A 26,907-nucleotide genomic window follows, 5' to 3' on the forward strand; every position below is an offset into this window, starting at 1 on the left:
TTCTTTAAGTAGATCATCATATCATTCACAAAGAGTGATAGCTTGGTCTCCTCATTGCCAATTTTAATATCTTCAATTTCTTTTTCTTCTCTAATTGCTACAGCTAGTGTTTCTAGTACAATCTTAAATAATAGAGGTGATAATGGGCATCCTTGTTTCACTCCTGATCTTATTGGAAATGCATCTAGTTTATCCCCATTGCAAATGATGTTTGCTGATGGCTTTAGATAAATACTATTTATTATTTTTAGGAAAGGCCCTTCTATTTCTATGCTTTCTCGTGTTTTCAATAGGAATGAGTGTTATATTTTGTCAAAGGCTTTTTCTGCATCCATTGAGATAATCTTGTGATTTTTGATGGTTTGCTTGTTGATGTGGTCAATTATGTGGATGGTTTTTCTAATATTGAACCATCCTTGCATTCCTGGTATAAATCCAACTTGATCATAATGAATAACCTTGTGATCACTTGCTGGAGTCTTTTTTCTAGTAGTCTATTTAAGATTTTTGCATCTATATTCATTAAGGAAATTTGTCTGTAGTTTTCTTTCTCTGTTTTTTACCTGCCTGGCTTTGGAATCAATACCATATTTGTGTCATAAAAGGAATTTGGTAGAACTCCCTCTTTGCTTATCATGTTAAATAGTTTATATAGTATTGGGATTAGTTGTTCTGTGAATGTTTGATAGAATTCACTTGTGAATTCATCAGGCCCTGAGGATTTTTTCTCAGGTAGTTCTTTGATGGCTTCTTCAATTTATTTTTCTGATATGGGATTATTTAAGAATTCTATTTCTTCTTCTGTTAATCTAGGCAATTTATATTTTTGTAAATATTCATCCATATCACCTAGATTGCCATATTTATTGTCATATAATTGGGTAAAATAGTTTTTAATGATTGCCTTAATTTCCTTTTCATTAGAGGTGAGGTCTCTCTCTTCATCTATGATACTGTCAATTTGGTTTTCTTCTTTCCTTTTTAAAAATGGATTGACCTGTACTTTGTCTATTTTATTTGTTTTTTCATAGTACCAGCTTCTAGTCTTATTTATTAATTCAATAGCTCTTTCACTTTTAATTTTGTTAATTTCTCCCTTAATTTTTAGGATCTTTAAGTTAGTTTTCATCTGGGGGCTTTTAATTTATTCACTTTCTAATTTTTTTTATTTGCATGTCCAATTCATTGACCTCTGCCCTTCTTAATTTGTTAATATATGAACTCAAGGATATAAATTTCCCCCTGAGTACTGCTTTGGCTGCATCCCATAGATTTTGAAAGAATGTTTCATCATTGTCATTTTCTTCAATGAAATTATTAATTGTTTCTATGATTTGTTCTTTAACCAATTTTGTAGAATCATATTATTTAATTTCCAATTAATTTTTGATTTGGCTCTCCGTGTACCTTTATTGACTTTTGTTTTTATTGCATCATGATCTGAAAAGCTTGCATTTTTCATTTCTGTTTTTCTGCATTTATTTGCCATGTTTTTATGCCCTAGTACATGGTCAATCTTTGGGAATCTACCATGTGCTGCTGAAGAAAAGGTATATTCCTTTTTGTTGCTATTTATTTTTCTCCATATATCTATTAACTCCAATTTTTCTAGGATTTCATTCACTTCTCTTATCTCTTTCTTATTTATTTTTTATTCGATTTATTTAGATGTGATAGTGGTAAGTTTAGGTCTCCCACTAGTATAGTTTTACTATCTATTTCCTCCTTCAACTCCACTAGTTTCTCCTTTAGAAATTTGGATGCTATACCATTTGGTGCATAAATGTTGATTACTGATATTTCCTCATTGTCTATACTGCCTTTTATCAGGATGTAGTTACCTTCCCTGTCCCTTTTAATCAGATCTATTTTTACTTTGGATTTGTCAGATATCATGATTGTAACTCCTTTCATCATTCTATCAGTTGAGGCCCAATAGGTCTTGCTCCAACCTTTAATTCTGACCTTGTGAGCATCTACTCACCTCATTTGTGTTTCTTGTGGAAAGCATATGGTAGGATTTTGGTTTCTAATCCACTCTGATATTTGTTTCATTTTATGGGTGAGTTCATCCCATTTATGTACAAAGTTATGATTGCCAATTTTGTATTCTTCAGCATTTTGATATCCTCTCCTAGTTCTGTCCTTTCTTATTTTGCTATATACTTTTAAACCAGTGGTTTGCTTTTAATTCATTCCTCCGAATTCCCACCTTTAATATGCTTCCCTTTCTGCTCCCTCCTCCTTTTTTGTTCTCTTCTTATTTTGGGGGGTCTGTTAAGTTCTCCCCCCTATCATTCCCTCCATTTTTGTACTCCCCTTTCCCCTCCCCCGGACCCTTAGTTTTCCCTTCTCACTTTCTCTGTAGGCCAAGATAGAATGCAATACCCCAATGGATCTAGATGCTCTTCCCTCTCAGAACTTATTTCACTGAGAGTAAGGTTTAAGTATTACCTATTAGCACTCTCTTCCTCTCCTTCTTATAATAGTATTCTTCCCCTCCCCTTCCCATGTGTCTCTTTGTGTGATAAAGATTATCCTATTTATCTTATTTCTTCAGGTTTCTCTTGGTTCCATCTTTGATTCCCCCCTCCCTTTTTCTTTTTTTGCATATCATCTCATACCACTTATTACTCCAATCTCTTCTTGTGAATGATTCTTCTAGTTACTCTAATAGTGAATATAATTTTTGAGAGTTACAAATAACATTTTCCCCATATATTAATATAAACAATTTGATATTATTGAAGCCCTTAAAGAAGCAAGTTTAAATAAAAGAAACATTTCCCCCCTTTTCCCTCTCTTTCTTATTTACCTTTTCATGTTTCTCTTGATTTTTGTGTTTGGATATCAAGCTTTCCACTTAGTTCTGGTCTTTTCTTTACAAATACTTGGAAATCTTCTATTTATGAATGCCCATACTACTTTCCCCTGGAAGTATATAGTCAGTTTTGATGGGTAGATGATCCTTGGTTGAAGACCCAATTCTCTTGCCTTTCTGAATATCATATCCCAAGCCTTGTGGCCCTTTAGTGTGGAAGTTGCCAGACTTTGTGTGATCCTGATTGGTGCTCCTTGATATCTGAATTGTCTCTTCTTGGCTTCTTGTAAAAGTTCCTCCTTAACTTGGAAACTCTTGAATTTGGCAGTTACTTTCCTGGGAGTTGTCTTTTGAGGATTTAGTGTAGAGGGTATTCTATGAACTCTTTCAATGTCTATTTTGCCCCCTTGTTCACAAACCTCAGGGCAATTTTCTTGGATAATTTCTTGTAGTATGATGTCAAGATTTCTGGTTATTTCTGGGGTTTCAGGTAGACCAATGATTCTCAAATTGTCTCTTTGTGATTGGTTTTCCCAATCTGTCATCTTGTCAGTGAGATATTTTGTTTTCTTCTATTTTGTCAGCCTTTTGTCTTTGCTTTATTAATTCTTGCTGTTTTGCAAGATCATTGGCTTCCAGTTGCCTAATTCTGGTCTTTAAGGACTGGTTTCCCTTTTTGGTTTGGTCTATCCTGCTTTGCATGGCTTCCAGCTGTTTCTCCAATTGGGAGTTCTTGTCCTTTAAACTGTTATTTTCTTTTTGAAGTATTTCCCACTTTTCTTGCCGGAAAGCTTCCATCTTTTTGGTAAGCTCCAATTTAAATTTTTCAAGAGTTTGTGGTCAATTTCCATTTTTTTCAGAAATTTTTGGTGCATTTATCTGTTTTTCCTCTTCTAGTTCCTCTGTAGCTTGGCTTTTTCCTCCATAAAAATTTTCAAGGTTCAACCCTTTCTTCTTGTTTTTCTTGATATTGGGAAGTTGTTCCTGGGCATCGTTTGCCATCACTATGGTGGTTTTTCCTTTGCTTTCCAGTCAGAAATCTGAGTGAGGAGGTCAGGCTCTCTGTGTATGGAGCTAAAGAGCAAGGATTTTGCCTGAGGTCAGCTCTCAAGTCTCTGCAGCTTCTGCTGTATGCTGCCCTTCTCTGTGCTATCTCCCCACGGGTGCCCATGGTTTGTGCTCTTCAGCCTGCTGAGGTTTCAGGTTTAGTTGCTCTCAGGGATAGGTTTTTGGTGGTCTTAGTCAGCTGCCAAGGACCTGGAGGTGTCCCTCACTCTCTTTAGAGGTGCCCCTCACTCACTCACTCACCGATTCTAGTACACACTGGCTCTGACTCTGGCTCCATAGGTGGGGTGAGGGAGGGTAGATCAGCTTACATTTTGATGGAAGTGTTTTCACCCCCTTATGGTGTGGATATGCCCTAATCCCACAAACCTTCAATGCTGAGCCCTACTGCAGAGTCCCTTCATTCATATGAATTTGGGTTTTTTTGGCCTTCTGAGGCAATCTATATTGGTAGGTGCTGAGGAAAGGAAGAGTCCTGCGTTTAGACTGCCTCCATGTTTACCCAGAAGTCCCCCTACATCTTCTTGTAATCAATGCCAAAGAATAATTTTTGTGCATTGCTCCAGGAAATTGTTTTCACTTTAGCCTCTTACTTGGAATTCTATGCTTGTAATTTGCTCTCATTGATGATTGTCTTCATCCCCATGGGAACGACATTCTTTTATTATTGAAATTGACTTCTTAGCTCCACTCTGAACTCATTTATTAAATTTCTTAGAACCAATGTTCTTTTGATGCTTTGAGCAGGCATTTTATTCAGCAAAGAAAAGACAAGATTCTCCACTATGCCTTGATTTCTCTCTAGGGGGATGTAAGATGTATTTAACTATGCATTATCTGCCAATGGAAGTGATTTCCTTTGTGGCTATGCCACAGGGAAGAAACCAAAAATGGAAATAATTTTCCATTTGGTAGTTGAAGAGGCCTGACTTTCGGTTGCATTTCAATTTTAAACTAATATATTGATACAAATATAGGCTGCACAGTTATTCTAAATCTGCCTTATATAAAAACTTGAGTATCATCTATGGTCAGTCAAATTATCCAGCAAGCATTTAAGGGATCACTGTGTGCCTGGCATTGTTCTAAGTGCTAGACATTCAAAGAAAAGTAAAAGTGGCTCTTAACGAACCCATGTTCTAACAGGGAAGGAATATGTCAAGATATGTACAAAAATATAAACTTACTAGGTGGAAGATATTCTTAGAGGGAAAGACTCTAGCAATTGGGGGCCAGAGTAGTAGTAGTAGTCTCTCCCTAACCGAGGATGACGATTGTCTTTGTGTGTTTTTGTGCACAAAGATACCTGTGCGTGAAGATTTAAGTGGAAAAGTCGATGCACAGAGACAGTCCCACTCTCTCGGTATTGGAAGCCTGGGTCCAGTGGCATGAAAAGTCGTTACACCTGGAGACTTCCTCAGCTGCATTGGGGGAACCAGAAAAGGCTGAGTCCTTAGTATCACAATAGCTTAAAACTCATTCATTTCCTAGCAATAGCAAAATCTTGACAGCATACAAAAACCTGAAAAACTGCTAGAATTGATGGCAACCATGAAGTAATCTCTCTCATTTAGCAGATGAGAAAGTAGAGGCTTGAGGAGACTAAAAGACCTTCCTCCACGAGAACTGGGACTTAATCATCAGGTCTTCTGATGCTTAATCTAGTGCTCTTTCAGTGGCACCATGTTGCTGCCCCTTCACATTCTCTCTGTCTCTTCCCGAATTGCAAAAAAGCCTCAAAGACACTCTGCAGTCCATGAATTCTCCTTTTAGAAGAAACAGCAGAGGAGAGTTTTCAAATGAATCCAGGCTCCAGATGTTAACACCATTAAGCTTCATAGCACCTGCATCTAGGGAGAGGGATATAGAGAAGGGAAGGGTGGAAATTGCCACCAGTTTTCAGTGTTAATCAGGGAAATATGGGTGAAGGTAGCATAGCAGAAAAGGAGGATACCAATGGGAAAAGATTGGTTCATAAAAAATCTGTTTTCCAATTGTCACATGTGGAGGTCATCAGAAAGATGGGACGACTGATTCTTCTTTCTTAAAAAGAATCTCAAAACAACCTCTGGATATAGATCAAATGTATTTTTTCCCTCTGACAAATTATAAATATTCAAATACATCAATGAGAATAAAGAAAAAAAGGAAGACTATTAAAAACAAAATAAAATCTCCAAAAAGACAGAAAAGAGATGGTATATCATTGTACATGTTCATAAAATAATTTATTTAGAGTCTAGTCCAACTGCCTCACCTTACTAATGAGAAAACTGAGAGCCAGAAAGGCTAAATGACTAGTTTAAACTCATCATGGTAGTAAGTGGCAGCCCCACAATTCAAACCCATTAATTCTTCCTTCCAATCAGCATTCTCTCTGTTGTTCCATGCCATTCCCTAGTCATTGGTTGTTAATCCCAACTGAAAAGATGGAAGCCTAGTTTTTACATTTAATGTGGTCAGGTTGTCACCAGGGCAGAGGACTTGGGATCTAGTCTTTGAGAGAAATGAGAATTGCAAGCTAGATCCAGATTAGTGTGAACAATGAATCCCCTGAAGTAGTCACATGCATTTAAATCCCCCCTCTTTGAAGTTATAATTATGTAAAACATTCAGTGTGAATGCAAATAATGGGACCACTTCAGGGAATTCATTATCTGTACCAGTGGACCATCCTGTACATCTCTACAGACTTGGAGAGCTCTCCCAAGTGCTAGATCAAAGGAAGTTCTCTTCAACTTCAAGGTTGTATTTTTTTCTTTTTTCTGGTTTTAATTTTGTTTTAGTAATGTGTATGGCTCGAGTATTCTCTCTCAACAAATACAGAAGATCAAAATATAGTCAAGGGTGGCAAAATTTAGGAAACAAAAACCATTACTGTGAGCTTGCTGTTGGTCAAGGCTTAAGCCTGACACTGTATCTTCTTAGAAGCTGGAGCAGTTGGGTTTTTTTTTAAACTTTAAAATTCTTCATTTAAAGTCAGTGCTTTATTTAAGCTAAAACACTTTGAAATTTTGAAATGTTCTCTTACATATTTTATGTTTATTTATTTTTGTTTATTTGCCATTTTAAAATCTCCCCATCGTCTTTGGGTTCTCTTGAATTTGCTGTAGAGCATTTTTTGTATTTTTATGTATCAAAATCATATTGACTTTTAGAAAAAAAAAACAGGATTCTCCCAAGTAAGTGTTTTTATCTGGCATTTCGTGTAAACATTTTTTAGTATTTAATGATTAAAATGTTGAAGTATGATTCTGAAGCTCTCATTTTAGCAGTGTTGCCTACATAGAACCTACATGACCTATATTCAGACCAATGAACTATGCTCACTCTCTTTTTAAAAATTAATTTTAATAAACCTTACCTTCTGTCTTGGAATTGAAACTAAATATCACTCCCTAGTGCAGAAGAGTGGTAAGTGTTAGGCAATTGGGTTTAAGTGACTTGCCCAAGGTCACAGCAATAGGAAGCATCTGAGGTTAGATTTAAACCCAGGACCTTCCATCTTCAGACCTACATCCACAGAGCCACCTACCTCTCTTAAAGCTTCTCTGATAAATTTCCTAGGTGGGATCAATTAAATGTAAAATCTTGCTCCCTTCGTGGTTTTACGCAACCAAAAGTAAAGTCTTGGAGGGGAAACTGTGTAATATTTCTGCATATCTATTCTAATGGAGGAAAGCAGCAGAAATTAGATTTTTTTCAGGCCTCTGACATAGCTAGCTTCCTCTTGTCTGTAATGGAAAAAGAGAAAGTTTTCATTTCCTTTGAAATGTGAAGTAAAATATGATTTGAACATTATGTAATTTTTATAAAAACAAAACATGGAAACTGCAAGAACAATATTTATTGAGAGACAGCAGAGCCTAGAACCAAAACTTGAATTTTATTTTAATATCAACTTTTGAATCACTAATGTGAACCTAGAAAAATTAGTTAATCTGTGACCCAGTTTCTCTTCCTGTCAAGGCAGCGAATAAGACGTTCTTTTCCTTATTGACAAGGGTAACACAAATGGATAGAAAACTAAGGCAAATAACCAACATTTGGGGCAGGCATTAGGGGATTCAAAAATTAAAATGAAACCACCTTCTCTCTCTACTTTAGCAATGTGTGTGTAGTTTTTAAAAAATCAAATTCTTTTAACTCATAGCAAGGCAACTTTATAAATAAGAACCAACAGCCATAAATATGAGTTAAAAAGTATGTTTTTCTAACTCCTGCAATTTATTCAGAAAATTGTTTCCCAACCTTTCCTGGTAACTATGTTAGATTCATGTCAGCTGAATCTGACTCTCTCATCCATACAAATTGTGGATTCAAATGATTCTTTTGAAATACCTCTCTAAAGCTATAACAGCTTTGTTCTTTCATCCTACTCAGCTTGTCTCTGTCTCAGATAACATTGGTACTTCTTTGGTTTATTGCACACCTATCAGTCCTTTTAGTCTATCTGCACAAACCATATGTTTTCATATTGCATTTTGTGCAACTTCTATATAGAAGACTTTGCTTTAGAAGCAGCAGAAAATCACTTCCACTCCTAATCTAACCTTGGAAATCACCAGTGCAAGTTTTTTCTGATCCAGAAGTCAATAAAAATCCCCCAGTATGGCCAAGGTCAAGAGATTTCCTTCCTCTTTGAGTATCCTTAGAATAGTTGAGCAAATTGAAACACCCACATTCTCTCTCTCTCTCTCTCTCTCTCTCTCTCTCTCTCTCTCTCTCTCTCTCTCTCTCTCTCTCTCTCTCTCTCCTCTGTCTCTGTCCCCCCCTCTCTCTCCCCTCTGTCTCTGTCTCTGTCTCTCTCTCTCTCTCTCTCTCTCTCTCTCTCTCTCTCTCTCTCTCTCTCTCTCTCTCTCTCTCTCTCTCCCAGTCTGTAATAAGAAATATTATTTAAGAGCAGAATTATTCCCATTCTCTCTAAAAAGCCACTTTGAAAATACATATAAATGTATAACTTTTCAGGCTCCCTCTAAAGGACTATTATAAAAATCAGCCTTGATGGTGGTGGTGGTGGTGGTGGTGGTGGTGGTGAGGTTCAAAGGAAGAAACCCAATCTCTTCCCTTTCTCACTTCTGCCTAGCAGTTTCCTTCCTATTGATTTACAACTCATCTTAACTCCCAATCATCATTAAGTTGAACAGTGGATAGAATGAAGGACTTGGAGTCAAGAAAACTTGATTTGGAATTCTTCCCCAGAGATTCCCAGCTATATGGTCCTGGACAATTCACTCAATAGTCCTAAGGTTCTGTTTTCTTATCTGTAAAATGGGGATGATCATAAAACTTACCTCACAGGACTATGTGGGTCAAATGAGTTAATGTACATAAAGTATCTGTTCCACAGATCATATAAATGCAGTGATGATGATGATGATGATGGTTATGATGGTGATGATATTATCAGTTATTTGCTTGACATTTTAGAACTTTAAAGATGTGGAGAAAACAGCCTGGTGGTTTGAGCTAGACTGAGCCAGCAGGCTTGCCCCAGCCTGGATGAGTCACACTTGGCAAATCATTACAATATCCTGTGGTTAACATTGGGCTCTGAAAAAAGCATCAGCAGGGCTGCCCCCAGTGTTTGCTATGGCAACCAGCATTTGTATATTTTGAAAAATGACCTGTTTCATTTCTATGTGGTGAATTTGAGCGGGAACAACTGGAGGAGGTGACTTTTGCCCCTCTACATGGGTGCAAAAAAGATCTCTTCTTTTGCTCATTGAAAAATAGGCAGGCTCAAATTTTGTTTTTCAGGAGTGATGTGGTTTTCTGTATTATCCAGTGAGCACTGGACTGTGCCAATCAATCGATGACTTATCGGCATCTTTCATGAAGTATTTCCCCAAAGAAGCATTGGATATAGATTTCATTCTCCCCTATTAATTGTTAGTTCTCTTTTCCCACAATCTTGGTATTCTGGGAAAGCCTGGAGTTCACAGCATATCTTCCATTTGATGTAGATTAAGCTTGCAGGGAAAGAAGGGAAAATGTAGCACACTCTCTGAGGCATTCGAGAAGCATGTGGTACCTACTTCATCTGACATGAGTCAAAAGTAGCAAAACTTGTGGCTTTGTAAGTAAGGATTCAGGCTATCTCTAATTCCTCCTGATATTATCCTCTAATGTGGATGGGATGGGCTACTGGAGCATCTATCACTTCACTGGCCACAGCTAAAAAGTCTCTTACCTCATCCATCTTGGATTCAGATGAAGTAGTTATCTTTGGTCCTGAAGTCAAGAAGGAGCCTTTTTTGGGCAGTATGAGATTTTCTGTTTGTTCAGCCTTGCCTGGGAAATGTTGCATTTATTTTTATATTTGCTATTTTTGAACTTACAGTATTTTAAGTTTATTTGATCCTTGAATATATATATTTGTATATATGTATATATATAAGCACCACACTTAATTTAAAAACATGGTGAGTCTCTAACCTGGAGCAAATGTCCTACAGTTTAGTAGAGACCCTAGACGACACCCAACTCTCATAAAACTGGTACTGAACCATCTTGAGACCCCTCTCCTGGTGCTCATTAGGTTGATATAATCCAGAGCCAGAAGGAGACTCAGAGACTCCCTCATCTCTTATATAATGAAACTGAGGACCAGGGACTTACCCAACTCAAATAATCAATCAATAAGCATTCATTAAGCATATGACCATAATCACAGTGGTACAATAGATACAGTGCTGGGTCTGGATTCAGAAAGACCAAAATTGAAATCTGGCCTCAGATACTTACTAGCTGTGTGACTCAAAGCAAGTCACTTAACCTATGTGCCTCAGTTTCCTCATCTATAAAATGAGCTGGAGAAGGAAATGGCAAACTGCTCCAGTGTCTCTGCCAAGAAAACTCCAAATGGCTCACAAAGTGTTGGACATGACTGAAATGACTAAACAACAAAAAATTATATAATACTTTAAAGATCCAAAGTACTTTGTAAATATTATCTCATTTGACCCTCACAACATCCCTGGGAGGCAGGTAGTATTATTATTATGATTTTTCAGATGAGGTAAATGAGGCTGAAAAAAAAGGTTAAATGAATTGCCCAGGGTCATATGATTGGTAAAGAATATGAAGCAAGATTCTAACTTAAGTAAGGAGTCTCTAGCCAATGCAACCCCTAGCTAGGGATAAGCCTCTGAGGATACAAAACCCACAATGAGAAGATCTATTTTCTACTTTAATTTGTCAATAGATAATAGCTCATAGATAAGTCAATATATACTATCTACAAAATAAATAGGAGATGTTTTGGGGAAGGAGTGGAACACCTGGGGGAATTAGAAAAAGCCTGCTGGGATAATTCTGAGGCATTTATGGGAAAGAACACTATCCACATCCAGAAAAAGAACTGTGGAGTAGAAACGCAGAAGAAAAACATTTGCTTGATCACACGGTTCAATAGGGATGTGATTGGGGATGCTGACTTTGAATGATGGCTCTACTGCAAATAGTAACAATATCGAAATAGGTTTTGAACAATGATACATGTAAGACCCAGTGGAATTGCTCATTATCTCTGGGAGGGGGGAAGGAAAAGAGGAGGGAAAGAACATGAATCATGTAACTATGGAAAAATATTCTAAATTAAGTAATTAAATATTTTTTTAAAAAGGGGAAAAAAAGAAAGTTGAAGGAGATCACCCAGGAGGCTTTTAAGGGTTTGAAGAAAGAAAACCATTTCAGGCAAAGAAGAGAGCATGTGCAAAGGTTTTGAGGGAAGACGATTTTATCAGCTGATACATTGGACAGGAAAAGTTAGATTGTGGAGGCTTTTACATGCCAAAGAGAGGATCTTGTATTTCATCCTGGAGGCAGTAGGGGGGTGCATGTTTTTGTGTGAGGAAAGAGCTGCCATAAAATGACATTTAAAATCATTGAAGTCTACAAAGTCTTCCTTAGGCATTTTTCATTGGACTTCATGACAAACCCTTCCACGAAACCCATACAATTATTTCTGACTTCATTTTACAAAGAAATTGAGACCCAAAGGGAGTTAAATGACATACACATGGTTTCACTACTCATAAGCATCACAAACAAGACTCAAACCCAGGTTTCCCTCATTCTAAGCCCAGCTATTCTTGTAAAAAGCTAATTAAGTTGGGCAGAACTGGGACTTGTACTGAGCCTTCAGATTCGAAGTCTGTAGAACTTTCCGGTACACCCCGAAATCTCCCTCAATGGCAGGAGATGTGACTCTAGACCCAGACAAGCTTTACTTTTCCACATCTGACCCAAAGGCCTCTTGATCCTACATTTTCCTTTTTCTCTGACTTTCCAGCTCTCTCCCACAAAGCCTATTTATTTTCCTGTAAGGAAGCATCTACCTAGAAACTTGGAAACTTGACAGTTAATTCACACATTCACTGAAACAGGGGGGGAAAAAACCAGGCAGGAGAGACAACTGTGATAAATTAAGTTCATCTTTATTCATATGTTTAGAATGTTTTGATGGGAGAGTGATTAAAAAGGGCTCTTGGGCTGCCCACCATCCTTAAATCTTCCCCAGCTTCCCCAAAGTCTCACAAGCCCCACATTCTCTCACAGATAGATGATTATGGCTCAGGTTCAGTCTTAAGAATCTGGGGATTTATTGTTTCTTCTGTCTCTGCCTTTTTGGATGTCCTTGGTTAGGGGACTTCCCTCCTTCTCTCCTCCAGTCTTGATAAAGTTGTCATCTACCTGCTTGCCTGCCTACTTGCCAGGGGGCCTGTTGAGATTTAGGGCACTGGTGGCTGCATAAGCCACATCAGATCCAAATATGATTACACATGAAGTCTCATTAAAATAGACAGAATTTCCCATACAGTCATTGGGCTGTCAAGTGGTATTTTTTTTTAACTCTTATGTTCCATCTCAGAATCACTCTTTGTTCCAAGACAGGAGGAGCAGTAGGCTAGACAATAGGGGTTAAGTGATTGACCCAGGGTCACATAGTTAGGAAGTTTCTGAGGTCAGATTTGAAGTCAGGTTCTCTTGTCTTTAGGCTTGCCTCTCAAACCACTTAGCCACCTCACTGCCCCTGATCTATCAAGTTTTACAGCTCCTTGCTGATAGCTGGCATACTTGCTGCAATATTTAAAACAGCAAAATTCTAGCCCAACTCCATTCTTCCAGATCTAGTCACAAGATGATTTAATCTAATGTTTGTGTATTAATAACTGAGCCTGTTCAAAAAGCCCATCACCAGACACTTTCCATTTCATGACTACTGGTAGTTTAGTCCAAGGGCAGCTGGATTTTAAGGGTTTAAAAATGGAAACTTGAAAAGGGATGAGTACAGAATCGCCTAGATCACGAGGGTGCCAAACTTTTGGCTTATCATATTCTATGTCTGAAAGCATGTGGTAGAGATGAGTATTTGTTTAGAGATAAGGATCTGGTGAAATAATGAAATGTAGCGAACTAAGGATTCTGGGTTAAGAGAGCAGGACACACAAAAGTTTTAGAGCCAGTTTTTTGTTTTTTTTACCCAGCAAATTCTCTCCCTCCCTCCCTCTCTCTCTCTCTCTCTGTCCCTCTCTCTCTCCCTCCCTCCCTCTCTCTCTCTCTCTCTCTCTCCCTCTCTCTCTCTTCCTCTCTCTCTCTCTCTTCCTCTCTCTCTCTCTCTCTCTCTCTCTCTCTCTCTCTCTCTCTTCCTCTCTCTCTCTCTCTTCCTCTCTCTCTCCCACTCTCTCTCTCCCACTCTGTCTCTCTCTTTCTTTCTCTTTCTCCCTCTTTCCCCCTCTTTCCTCCCTCCCTCTCTCTCCCTCTGTCCCTTTCTCTGTCTCTCTGTCTCCGTCTCTGTCTGTCTGTCTGTCTGTCTGTCTCTCCCTTCCTCTCTTTTTCTTCTCCTTCTTAAGGATCTATCCTAGTGAAAGTCAAGTCAGTAATAAGCCCCCCAAAAGAAAAGGTAATCAAACCTCAACATCAATATTATTAATCTGGTTAGGGAGTGAATTCTCATTTTATCAGTATAGGAAAGATTGTTAGGCTTGGAGTTGGGGGACCTAGGTTGAAATCCTAGGTCTCACTAATTTATCTGGGATAAGTTCCCTAATTTCTCTGCTACATTTGCCTCATATCTATAAAAAGGAGAGCCTAAACAATGCCCTAAGTCCCATCCTGCTTCCAGTTGATATTATGATTTTGTGTTCCAGAGGGCAATAAACATATTATAAGCCTGAATTTCTGTTTCATTATTCTTGCCCACTTAATCATTGACTTACTGAATCTCAGCATTGAAAGAGCCTTAAAGGCAATAGTATACTGTTTAACATTTGGCTCTCTGGGGGAGCAATGTGCCCACAATACACTTTTAAGTTTAATTAAACTTAATTGTTTACATTATGTGTTAAAATATTCTTATTGTGAAGTTTTCTCCATCACTTTCTTAAGTCTAGATAGCCAGTAAACAACTATTGCCATGGTGCAAATGTTCACACTGAAAATTTAAGTCGGGAAGGTTTGAGCTGGCTTCAGCATCCCTCTCTGCTTAAAGGTCACCTAGTTCAACATCTCTATCCAATAAACAGTTCCATTCTATAATATCCCTCGTAAGTGATTCATCCAGCATTTCCTGGAAATTCTCCAGTGACAGAGAACTGACTACTTCCCAACTAATCTTGATGCATTTTTTTAGACTGCTCCATTGCTTAGGAAAATTTCCTGCATTTTGAACCAAGATCTACATCTACATCGCCATAAGAAGATGTCATATAACTTCCTCCAATAGCTGCTATATTTTCTATCTTCCCAGGCTTCCTACAAGTCTCAGATAAAATCCCACCTTCCACAGGAAGCTTTTCCATATTTCTCCTGATCCTATTGTCTTCTCTCTGTTTATTGTCTCTGATTTATGTTCTAGAGAGCTTGTTTATTCATGCTGCCTTCCCCATTAGCTTATAGGCTCCTCCAAGGCAGAGAATGTCCTTTGCCTTTCTATCTCCAGCTCTTAGTCCACTGCTTGGCACATAGCACTTAATAAATGTATATTGACTGGCTGCATGGTGATGTTAGGGTACTTCTCAGTAGTAGGATGTCCCATATGAAAACAAATCATAAGAGTGCCACAGCTTCCCAGAAACTGAATGAGGATCACTCTTATAGAGCATTCCAACATCAATTCATAGATTTTTGTTGCCATTCATTTGTTTTCCGTTATGGCCAATTATTTGTGATCCCTTTTAGGATTTTCTTGACAAAGATACTGGAGTAATTTTGCATTTGCTTCTCCAGTTTATTTTATAGATCAAGAACCTGAGACTTGCTTAGGGTCGCAAAGCTAGTAAATTTCTGATGCCAGATTTGAACTCAGAAAGATGAGGCTTCCTGACTCCAGGTCTGACCTTCTGTAGTTGCTCTAATTCATAAATAGTTGTGGGTTTTCCCCTAGTTATTTCAGCAGCTCCATTCCTTCTCCCAGTTCTTCTCTCTAAATAAAACCAACTTCTCTAGGCGGAAAACTTTTGCATTTAGGGTCTAACTCGGTGGACCTTGTGTTCTCCACCTTGGAAAGTTGCTCCTTCCATAAGAAGTTTCTCCTCTGTTTTCAGCTGCATGATGGACCTCAACTGATAGCCCGTTACTGTGGAGCAGAAATCCCCCCTGCCGGCACTACCACAGGGTCCAAGCTGCATGTGCTCTTCCATACTGATGGAGTGGGCAACAACGAAAGGGGATTCCAGATGTATTGGAACCTCAACGGTAAGGCTCTGAGACATGCTCGCTTCTGCTCTAGTTTAAATCTCCTCCTTTCCCCACCACCTCCCTGGCTAGGAACTTCCTTTCTGCAAGAACTCTGACAAAAAATACCTTCCGTCCTCTGCTCCCATCTGTGAGGAAGAGGGAAGCCTTCTACTCTCCACTTTGGTGCTCACTCCACTTTGGGCTTCCATCCTCTCCTGGTGCCTCTGGCCATTGACCCATCAGCCATGCCTTCCCTCCAAACCCACATGCCATTTTTTTGTCATATGAATATTAAAGGGTGGAGATGGGGACCAGACCTGTTATTTTATTATTAGAGAAGATATCAGATGCGGAAACTCCTTCTGTCTATGTGCATCAGCTCCTTCCCTGCCGCCCCAAGCCTTAGGGAATTGCCAATAGCCCAGTGACTTGTCCAGGGTTGCACCTCCAGCATATGTAAGAGGCAGAACTTGAGCCCAGATCTTCCTGGCTCCAAGACCAGTTCTCTTTCTACTATTGCCACCCTGCTTCTCATGTCTATGATTAAATAGTACAATCTACATTTAATTCAGCAAAATAAAATAAATAAATATAATAAATAAAAAAAACAAAAATAAATAAATAAATGAGTGAATATGAATAAATAAATGAGCAAACAAACAAACAAATAAACGAATGAATGAATGAATAAACAAACAAACAAATAAATAAATAAATAAATGAATGAATGAATAAATTAATTAAAATAAATAAATAAATGAATGAATGAATGAATGAATAAATAAATAAATAAATAAATAAATGAAAGTGAAATGTAGGACCAAGACATTGTGCTAAGAGTTGGCAATAGGAAGATGAAAAATAACATAGTCCCTGTCCTCAAGGAGAATGCAACATGCACACAAATAAGTATAATGAATGATAAGCGTATATGAGGGTCAAAGCAGAAAGCAAAGTGCTTAAGGAAAATTTGAGGAGAAAAAAGGAGACTTTTCCCACCATGGAGCCTCTGGAAAGGTTTTCTGGACGAGTCTGGAGAGGTAGAGAGAGCCTTCAGGGGTGATGGCGATGGCCTAAGCAAATATATAGAAAGAAAGACAAGCTATTGGTCAATGCCAGGGAGGGCAGAGGGGAGTTTCTCTGGAAGATTAAATTTTGTAGAGTGGACGATGTGGAGTAGAGCATCTCGAAATAAAGATGGAAACACCAGTTGGAGCTGAGTGGCTGGAGCCAGTGTAAGGTTTTAGGTTTAATCCCTTAGGGAGTAGGGAATTATAGACTTTTGAGTAGGGGAACAAGTTTACATTGACTCTGGAATGAGAAGTGCTGGTTTTCTATCTCACCTCTGTCTTTAATCTCCTTGTTGTTCAGTCATTTTTCAGTCATGTCTAATTCTTCATGGCCCCATGTAGGGTTTCCTTGACAGAGATCCTGGAGGGGTTTGCCATTTTACAGATGAGGAAACTGAGACAGAGTTAAGTGGCTTTTCAAGGGTCAGAGAGCTAGTAAGTGACGCTGGATTTGAACTCAAGTATCCTTGACTCCAGGCCCAGTGATCTATTTACTGTACTTCTTGGTGGTCCTAACCTCCTTAAACCTCCTCAATTTCTTTCTCTGAAAAAGGAAGGGGCTGAATCCAATGTCTTCTGAGCTCCCCATGATTCTCTGATTGTTAGGAAGATAATTTTATCCCCAGAGTAAGAGAGGTACTGGAGAAGTGTAGTGGTTGGAGGGAGACCTACTACCTTCTATGACACTCATATAATATATTAATTTTGATGGAACATTTTTCCATTTTACCTTTCTATATGCATTTAAAAATATAAGTGAGTTATGGAAGTTTTGTGATATTGTGGCAAACCATAGCAAAATAATATCCCTAAAAATTTGACCGTAAATAGTTGACTGTAACAGCCTGTTTGACCATGTAAATGGCTGCCTTCTTTCAAAGTAAACAGAAAGCAATGGGAGTTGTCTTTAAAATGTACATGAAAATAAAATACATATGTGTAAATTCCTGAGTAAGAATATTGTTAATGAAGACTTCCTTGAATGGGAAGGAAAAAGAGAGGGCAAAAGGAGAATGGCAGAATGGCGGAACAATTGGATAAAGTCTAGGGATCATCTTAAGAGAACCAATGTCAAGGCTAGAGACCAGTCAGAGAGAAAACAAGATCCCAAGGTTCAGAACCAGGGAGATACCAGTCCAGTTGCATAATGCTACTTAAAAGAAGATCCTGGTGCCTGAATTGTAAGGTCAGCCTGGTGATTAGTGCTGGAGACAAAGGCAAAACCAAAACATTTTGTGCCTTCAAGAAGCTCATCTTTTTAGGGAATTGAGCATAGGTCAGATATCACCTACTAATGTAAGGGGGAAAAGGGGTTAATTATAAAAAGGTTGGGCTGGATTATTTAAGAATAGGGTCACCAGAAATTTAATTAATTCTAAAGAGATTTATTTACAAAATATAGAAAATAAAGTTAGAAAATCAGAGAGAGGACAGGGTAAGACATCTAGCCTAAGCACCAAGTATTTTGCTCCGACCCTTGGCTCAAAAACAGGCAGTTGAGTTTAGTCCTTAACCAGAGAGGCTTTGGCCCTTATAGCCAAGGATCTGGGGAGGCAGGGAGCCTCTCTCAAGAGGATAGGTCTCTCCTGAGGCTAATCTCTTCAGAAAATCCAGGAAAGGAGTCAGCTCTGTTTACTCACCACGTGTCAGTCCAAAGATAGAGATTTAAGAACAGTCTCACCAAGTTCAAGGTCTCGGGTCCAGTCAGTAGATTCTTCACCAGCCTCCAACTCGAACTCAGAACCCCAGAAGAAGTTAAAGTCCTCTCTGAAGATTTCAGAAGATCCCCCACAGGAAGCTGCAATTCCCTTTTAAAGACACTTTCTTTTGTGTCACTTCCTGTGCCTTCCTCCACTTTTTACGTGGACAAATCATAGTCTAAAGTTTTGCTTAGGATTGCCCAGAGGGCAGTCAGTTGATTCTGATTCATTACCCAATATTGCACCCATGGGTCACAGACCTCCCCTACTCATATATGAATGGGGTGTTTACACCTATGGTGATTAGATCTAAAAATGGGCAGAGGCAGATCTCCCTACTCAGCTGTAAGTAGTATGTTTACACTTTTGGTGATTAAATCTAAAAATGGGCAGGGGAATTAACTTAATCTTGACAATCAGGGAAGAGTTAATTAATTTCATTTTCAAAATCAGGGGAGAATTAAGTTTAATCTTTATAATAATTAGCTTCGTATCTCCTCTGACACATACAGTATTTGTGATCTCTTCCTCCCCAAATTATCTCATCTGTTTACATGCTACATTCTTCCTCTAACCCCACTTTAAAAAGTGAACTCCATGAGAACAGACTTTCACTTTTGTACCCCTTCCTCCCAACACCTTGCACATAGTAGGTGCTTAATTATTAGTTGAATTAAGTAAAGTTTGAGTCAAAATGATTGGGTTTTATGACTGGTACATCTTGGACAGCATCTCTAAGTACTTCTCTAGTAGAAAAAAATATGGGACCTGGAGTTAGAGGACCCTGGTTCTCTAATCCAGGCCAGCCATTTATTAAAATAAGAAGGTTTGACTAAGTGATATCTGAGTCTCTTCTAGGTTCATGATTCTCAAATTCTAAGTCATTTCCTCCTCAGTAATGCTCCTTGTGGGACCTTATCATTTAGAGGGCAGACTAAATGAACAATTTCAACCAAAAAATAGATCTATAATGGGACCTCCTAAAGAACAGGACTCACTCCTTCAGAGACTAAAACAAGGGTGACTCACAAGAAATGTCTAGGAGTTAGAGATTAAGGAAAGATCTTTCAGACCAAAGGAGAGTGGGGGAAGGGATTGATTAGTGGATTAAGCCCATGTGTAAAGTTAATAATATGAACTATCCTTGTAATCTGCCTCCGTCCCATTGTTTCTAGCTCTACAATGACCTCATGTCAAAGTAAAAACTTTTAGGTACACACCTGTATTTTCTTTGTGTCCCAAATGCCAGTCAACAGGAGGAGGAAAAGGGGAAGGAAATAGGAAAAGGCTTTAATGGATGAGATCACCCTGTTTTTTTGTTTTGTTTTGTTTTTGTTCTTACCCTTGAATAGAGACAGAAAAGAGGGAATACAAGATGCACTAATGACTGTTTTGGGACGCCAGCTAGGAAGTTGTCCAAGTTTTCTTACACATTGGACCAGACCTCTGACTTCATTGGTTTTGAGAACTTCTAGTGAGGAACCTCCCTTAACCATTCCCAAATGAAATTTGCTGTGTGACATGTTGTTTTAGAGGCTTGCTTGGGTGCTTTGCATAAGAGGGCAAGATTTGAACTCGACTTCATGACTTCAAAGCCACATTTCTATCCATTATACTATAATTGCCTCTGACATTTGAATTCTGCGTTATTTGGGGAAGACTGCTTGAAAAAGGTTACCTTTCCCTGAAGCACTAGGACAGTGTGAGTTGGCAGAGTTTGGATAGAATTAAAATGTTTAAATGTACTTGGAAATTACCTTTAACTGATATGGTTAGTTGAATATTTGTATGAAGTAATTGATACTATTTGAGGTCCTCAAGGAATTCAAGGATAAAATAGTATAGAATTTAGAGAATGAAGGGGCCATCTGGTCCTACTCCTTCATTTTACAGATGAGGAAACTGAGACCTGAGGAAGCCAAGTGACTTACCCAAGATCCTACAAGTAGTAAAACTAAGATTCAAGCACAGGTCTTCTCCATGAAAAATTCTGGGACTCCTTCTACTCCCATGAAGCATGGAGATGGATTAAAACTGAATAGGAAAAGCAGGAAGCTTTGCTCATCCTCTTAGGAATCAGAATTCTGTTGAGACATTAGGGCAGCCCAGATGTAACATTTCCTTTGTTGATGAAGGGATGTTTCATTTTCCTCCCACCCGGCTGTCTCCATTGCATCAGCATCAGATCCCATTTGAGCCCTCTCCTGCCCCTTCCAGTGACAGATCTGTCTTAGTCTTTTTCACTTGGCCTGGAGAGAGTAACAATGACATCATTTCCTGAGTATGTCTGCTGGACGAGAAGCCATATCCCCCCTTTGTTGAGTGAGTCAGTTAATAAACAAACACTTAAAAATGTGCTCCCCTTTGTGGAGCTTCAGTTTGTGCGAGGACGCGCATCTCCTAACGGGCTTTCTCGTGGGTTCATGTTAGAAGAGATGCTAAGCCCTCTGACCGTGTCATTATGCAGCCTCCTAAAGAGGGTGCCACCCTGAAAATAAAGCTCCGTCTGGACAATCAGTTCACACCATTCAGTTCTGCCCGCATTGTCCGGGCTCTGAAGCAGAGTCCCCTCCCCCCCTGCCCGGGCCGCCGAAGGGAATGCAACTTTTGACAAACTCTGAATAGGCTCTCTGGGGCTCAACACTCCGCCATCCGGACTGCCAGCTCCCCAGGGCCTCTCTTTCACCAGGGAGAGGAATCCAGCATTCAAGCAAGGTCAAGGAGCTTTGGGAGTGAAAGAATGCCAGATGCAAAAGGAGTGAGCTCCTCAGCTGGGAACCAGGGGGAGGGAGCACCGCGGAGAGCGGGGGAGGAGGGGGGAGGCTGAGGTGATGAGGGGGTGATGTCACCCGGCACCTTCACAAAGGAAAAGCCTTTTCTTTGTCAAGAAGGATGACATCAGCCTCCAGACAGGGTGCTGGTTTCATTTTATCTTTCCTTTGGCCTTTTAAATGATTTTTCTAAAGCAGCGGGAATTTACAGCAATCTGATTGGCGAGTGCCTTCCCAAAGCTTCCCCATCTCCATCTCTCCCATCCCCCCTCCCAGCGGCCAGTCCCTGTGAACCTGCTGGTGGTAGACCACATCCCTTTTGTCCTGGCCTGGAAAAGAAGCTGATGGGGAGGCTGGATGCTGGGCTAGTTTTTCTCTTTGCCCTCCACTTATCCCCATGGCCAGCTTCGCTTCTCATTCTTCAGGTCAATTGTCTTAAACAGGAGGATAACAATCTAGTTTGGAAAACTTCTTTCCCGGAGAAGGATTTTGTTTTATTTTGTTTGTGCACTTCCTATTGGATCGGCTGAACACCTCGTTGTGTGCTGGAGGCTTGGGGCGCGTCGGCTGTGTGTGTGTGGCTCATGGGGGCGCGGGGGTTGTGTGTGGTCCTGGCAAGGCGAATTGCAGTTTGTACCCGGGGAGTGGTGAAATCTCTGTTGAAAAGGTGGGATAAGTCAGGCTTTGAAAGATGAATAAGAACGAAGCAAGTGGACGGGCAAAACTAGAGAGCTGTTACCAACCTCGTTGGTATCCGGGACCCCCTTCGCAGTGTGCGGCCATTTCTTGTGACAATGCCTTTACATGCATAAAATAAAAACGGAGGCTGACAAAGGAGGCCAAGTAGACTGAAATGCAGTGATCAGAATATTGTAAAGAACTCCTGCTTCTAAAGGCCCTTGTCGAGGAGGGAGCAGGGGGGCTTTCTGATCAGATATTGGACTAACTGCCCTGGGAAATTCTGTCACCAGCAAAGGTTCTAGGAATGATCCACCAGATACAGATGGTGCACATGGGGAATGGCGAGAAGATGTTTGGCCCAGGGGCTATGTAGGGAGCTAGGAGGGAGATGTGTGGTGGAGGGAACTTATGGTGAGACCCCAAAGCAAAGCTGAGCCTTCTGAATTTCACATGTGGGCACACTTTGTAGATTTTTAATCCAGGAACTTGTGGGATGAAAAGGGATTCACATAAGAGCAATATGCAGGAAGGGAGGCTGGTGTAGGTGTAGGAAGGAGGCATTGAGGGAGACCAAGAAACAATGAAGTATAGTAGTTAGTGTTCAGTAAACTCCAGACTATTAAATTATTGAGAGAAGATCACTATTTTTAATATGAACTGTGGAGAAAGACAGAAGGTAATTATTCAAACTGATTGCCTTTCACATTTATTTATTTTTTTAGCTTTTTAAATTTTTTTTTAGTTTTACTGATGCCTTTTAATATCACATCCATTTCCTTATAAGCTTTTCCTTACTCAGCAAAACTAATAAAAAACACTACACAAAAACTATAAAAACTGTACAATTTGTTCAAGTTTTGTAGCAAAAACTTAAGATAAAAATAAAAACATTGTTTAGTAAAACTACCTGACACATAGTATTTTAACAGCATATATACTATTCCATAGTTATAGTCCTTTATCTTTCTCCTAGAAAGAGGAAGATATGTTTTCCTAGTCCTTCTCTGGAGAAAAGTTCAGAGGGAAGTATCTTAAATGTATGCCATGACAAACTCCTAAAGAACATTTAGCCTAAATATAAAAGACAAAATCGGGGGCAGCTAGGTAGCTCAATGGATTGAGAGCCAGGCCTACAGACAGGAAATCCTAGGTTCAAATCTGGCCTCAGACACTTCCCAGCTGTGTGACCTTGGGCAAGTCACTTCACCCCCATTGCTTAGCCCTTACCACTCTTCTGCCTTGGAACCAGTACACAGTATTGATTCCAAGACAGAAAGTAAGGATTAAAAAAAAAGATAAAATTACAAAAATAGGGGAATGGAAGATGGTACTTTCACAAATATGGGTATGAAAATAATTCATAGCTAAACAAGTGATAAGAGGTGATCATAAAAGATAAAAAGGAATATAAAAACTTTAAATGTAGGACCAAAAGCAGACTAAAAAGAAACTTTTATAATAAATTTAAATTTTCAAACTTGATTTGAGAGTTGTTCATGGTCTCAGAGATGGCAATGGGAATAAAAGGAGAAAGGGCACCTATGAGGCAGAGAACTTTACCTAGGCTGCGAGTAATGAACAAAGTAAAATTCTCAAGAGGATTCCAGTAATATTGGTCTAAGAGAGTCACCGGTCAGAAGATTGGATTTCCAGTTACTCCAGAGCATGGTCTCTAATGTGGGTAGCAAGAATAAAATAAATAAAGTTATTAATTTGAATAAAAAATAGATATTGAGAGACAGTGAGACTAGAAAGGGCAAGGCAAATATGGAAGACATTTTAGAAGAAGAAATATGAAGAATCTGTGAAAAATAGGATATTAAGAATATCAGTAGAAGTGATTCAAATATAAAACTCAAATTTCCTAGCCAATAATGATTGAGGAAAAAGTCCCAAAAAAAGGATCGTTGGAATGGAGAGCTAGTATGAGGAGAAAACTGATATTTTTAATTTTAGACACATTGATTTTGAGGTGACAAAGAGACATCCAAGTGGGGACTTCCCATAGTCTTTTGCAAATATGAACTTCTGGTGTTTACTGTAGAAAAGATAGAGATTTGGGAGCTAAAGGGAGAGAATATTGAAAAAAAAATAACAAATTTAGCAATAACAAAAGTTAAGGAACGAGAGAATGAAAAGGACCCACCCAGAAATAAAGAGAAAGAATAATCAGAGAAATATGAGGAGAATTAAAAATCTATTGAGTCATGGAAAAGAGGAAAAAATAATTTCAAGGAGTGTCAGTGGTAGTATATGAGGAATGAGAAAAAGCTACTGGGTTTGGCAAAAAGCTCATTGGTAACTTTCAAGAGTAGTTTCAGTAGAATTATGAAGATGGAAGTTAGAATGGGGAGATTTTCAGAGAAGAATGGGTGGATGGGAAATGAAGGTTATATATGCAAAAGAGTATTTCCAGTAACTAGTCTAGGAAAAAAAAATCCAAACCAAAACAACCCACTGCTTCATAGCAGCATTTTTATTGCTCCATAAAATTTTTATTTCTAAAGTTTAATTGCTTCTTTAAAAATACACCCTTAAGGGGGCAGCTGGGTGGCTCAGTGGATTGAGATCGAGGCCTGGAGATGGGAGGTCCTGGGTTCAAATGTGACTTCAGACACTTCCTAGCTGTGTGACCCTGGGCAAGTCACTTAACCCCCATTGCCTAGCCCTTACCACTCTTCTGCCTTGGAGCCAATACACAGTATTGACTCTAAGACAGAAGGTAAAAGTTTAAAAAAAAAATACAAACTTAAAACAATGAATTCTTTCACCTCCCTCTTTTCTTTTCTCCTGCATCCTGCTTCTCTCATTTCTAGTTTCTACTACTTCCCCCATTGGTGGCCCCTGAGTCCCCAGGTACTGAAAGTTGCTGTGCTGAAACTAGAAAGGTGCTGGGTAGTTGGTAGTAGACAATTTAGATATTTTGCATATCTACAGGATGGTTTGGTTCAGAAAACACTGGTTTAGAATGCAACTGCAAATTTGGGAATGAAAGGAAAAAGAATGGAAGAAGAGATAACAGAATCCTATGGATTTTTTTCCTGGTTGTTGTTAAGATGGAGAGACCTTAGCAATGTTTGAAGGTGGAAGGAAAGATCCAGTGGCAAGAGTGAGAGCCTAAAGATGCTATAAAGGAAGTGGATTGGAAAGACTACAAGTCACAGAACTGGAAGGACTGGATTTTGAGACCTGGCAAGGACTCAAGGAACTATGATTCTTCCTTTATTGAGCCCACCTTTATGCTTAGCATCCTGGCACCCTGACTAGCCAGGATCTATATTCTCTTTTCTCCTTGAAGAAATAAAATTACCACCATCTGTAAAAGTTGTCATTATAAGGCAGATCAGTTTTCTAGTCTATGGTAAAGCCTCAAGTCATTCTGCCTGGTAATGGCTCTGACTGGTGGGAAGAATGGGAGGGCAGATGAAGGATGGGGATGTTGGAAAGATGTTGATGAGATCAGATGTTGAATGGATGCAAGGGGGCTCATGATCAAAATTTTCCGCTCAAAGTTCCCCTCAAATGTGAGGGGGAAGAGATTCTTGAGGGGGCATCCTAAAACAGTTTTCTATTGAATGTATGGTAGAAGGTTCAGCAGAGCTAAAGAAAGCTAATAGATTAGCACAAATGGAAGGACTTAAGTATTTGAGAGTCTCAGAAAAAGTAAAGGATGAGGTCAAAGACAGAGACAGCTGACATTCAAGGTTTCAGAGATAGGTCAGTGATGTCAATGTGAAAATGAAGACCAATGGCATCATAAACAATACTTCTTGTTAATGAAGTCATGCAAAGATGAAGTTGAAGTGCATATACGTGTGCATGTGTGTGTGCGTGTGCATGTGTGTGTGTGTGTGTGAATGGAATGGAGATCTGAGTGACAACAGAGTGCAGTGCACATTCATTAAATAGATATCCAAATGGATGTTGAAGTCATGAAAGATGAAGGAAGGGGATGGAGTAGAGAGAAGAATGCACTTCCACTCTTCCACTTTTGTGCTGAACCAGACACTGATTAAAACGAGACCTAGTATTATTACATTGTTTGTTTGTTTTTCAATATTGCTGAAAAAGACATGACTTTGAAATATGTGATTATTGTTTAATAGATCAATAAATTTTTATATTTTATAAAGATTTTATGATTTAAAAATCATGATGATTGTTCTACTGTTTTATATCTCAAATGAGATAATGTCAGTTAGTTTGTAAACCTTAAAATACCATGTGAATGTCAGCTATTACTATCAAATAGTAATTGTGCAAAAGGTAAAAAAAAAATATCCTGAACACTGAAGATATTTTGTTTCTATTGTAAGTACATGGTATCGCTGATGGATTTTGGATAATTAAGATTTCAGGGCTGTTTCAGAAATTAATTATACTGTCCAGATCTAGTCTCAGTTTGAGTAACTACATGGCCCCAGTTTAAAAAAAAACTGCACAGTTTTACTTGAGTTACGATATTAGGTTTCCCTTCCAATGATGAGCTGTGGTTTAATGTTACTAAGAACTACTACAACACCTGTCACATTCTGCCTCAAACATGACATCAATGAAACTCCTTCCTTTATTTAGGAAATCTTCAGGGAACCTCCTAGGGATGATAAATCAGTACAGATATGAGCAGTTGTGTGCTTATAAATGTTTAACAACCAGCACCCCCAAAAAAAGAAAAAATGTAAATTAGGAACACTTATAAGTTAAATCTACATTAGAAAATGTTATATTTATCATGTTTTTAAGTCTAGACAATCAACAAAACATTCAATTGAATTCTGATTTGTAGTATTTGCTGATTTCTGAAGTGTAAATGCTCACAATAGAACTGGCAAAAACTCCTTTTAGGTCATCATTATTCCCATAAAGGGATCCCAGATTTTAAAAAGTTTCATTCAGTTTATGTAGATAGAAAAAAATTCTGGACTTTTAAAAATTCTTATTTTTTTTAATGAATGGACTCATGCTAAAAACAACAGGAACAACAAATTCATACTCATGCTCTATGTGTATCCTTAACATAGTATTTGGGTGTTTGGATGTAGCTAACTGGTATTTTAAAAACTAGATTGGGACTCTTTTGACTTGAGATAGCTGATATTAGCCTATTAGAGTTGATT

General features: G+C 38.8%; 1 protein-coding gene across 1 annotated transcript in view; it reads left to right on the top strand.

The window, feature by feature from the left end:
• The window catches only part of CUBN (cubilin), a 299,720-nt gene that overhangs the window by 106,275 nt on the left and 166,538 nt on the right, over nucleotides 1-26,907 (top strand). Inside the window, exon 28 of the mRNA XM_001377343.4 lies at nucleotides 15,436-15,586. Coding sequence (XP_001377380.2) covers nucleotides 15,436-15,586 — 151 coding nt within the window. The remainder of the gene's footprint in view (nucleotides 1-15,435; nucleotides 15,587-26,907) is intronic.

Source organism: Monodelphis domestica, chromosome 5 (assembly GCF_027887165.1).
Source record: "Monodelphis domestica isolate mMonDom1 chromosome 5, mMonDom1.pri, whole genome shotgun sequence".
Taxonomy (NCBI): Eukaryota; Metazoa; Chordata; class Mammalia; order Didelphimorphia; family Didelphidae; genus Monodelphis; species Monodelphis domestica.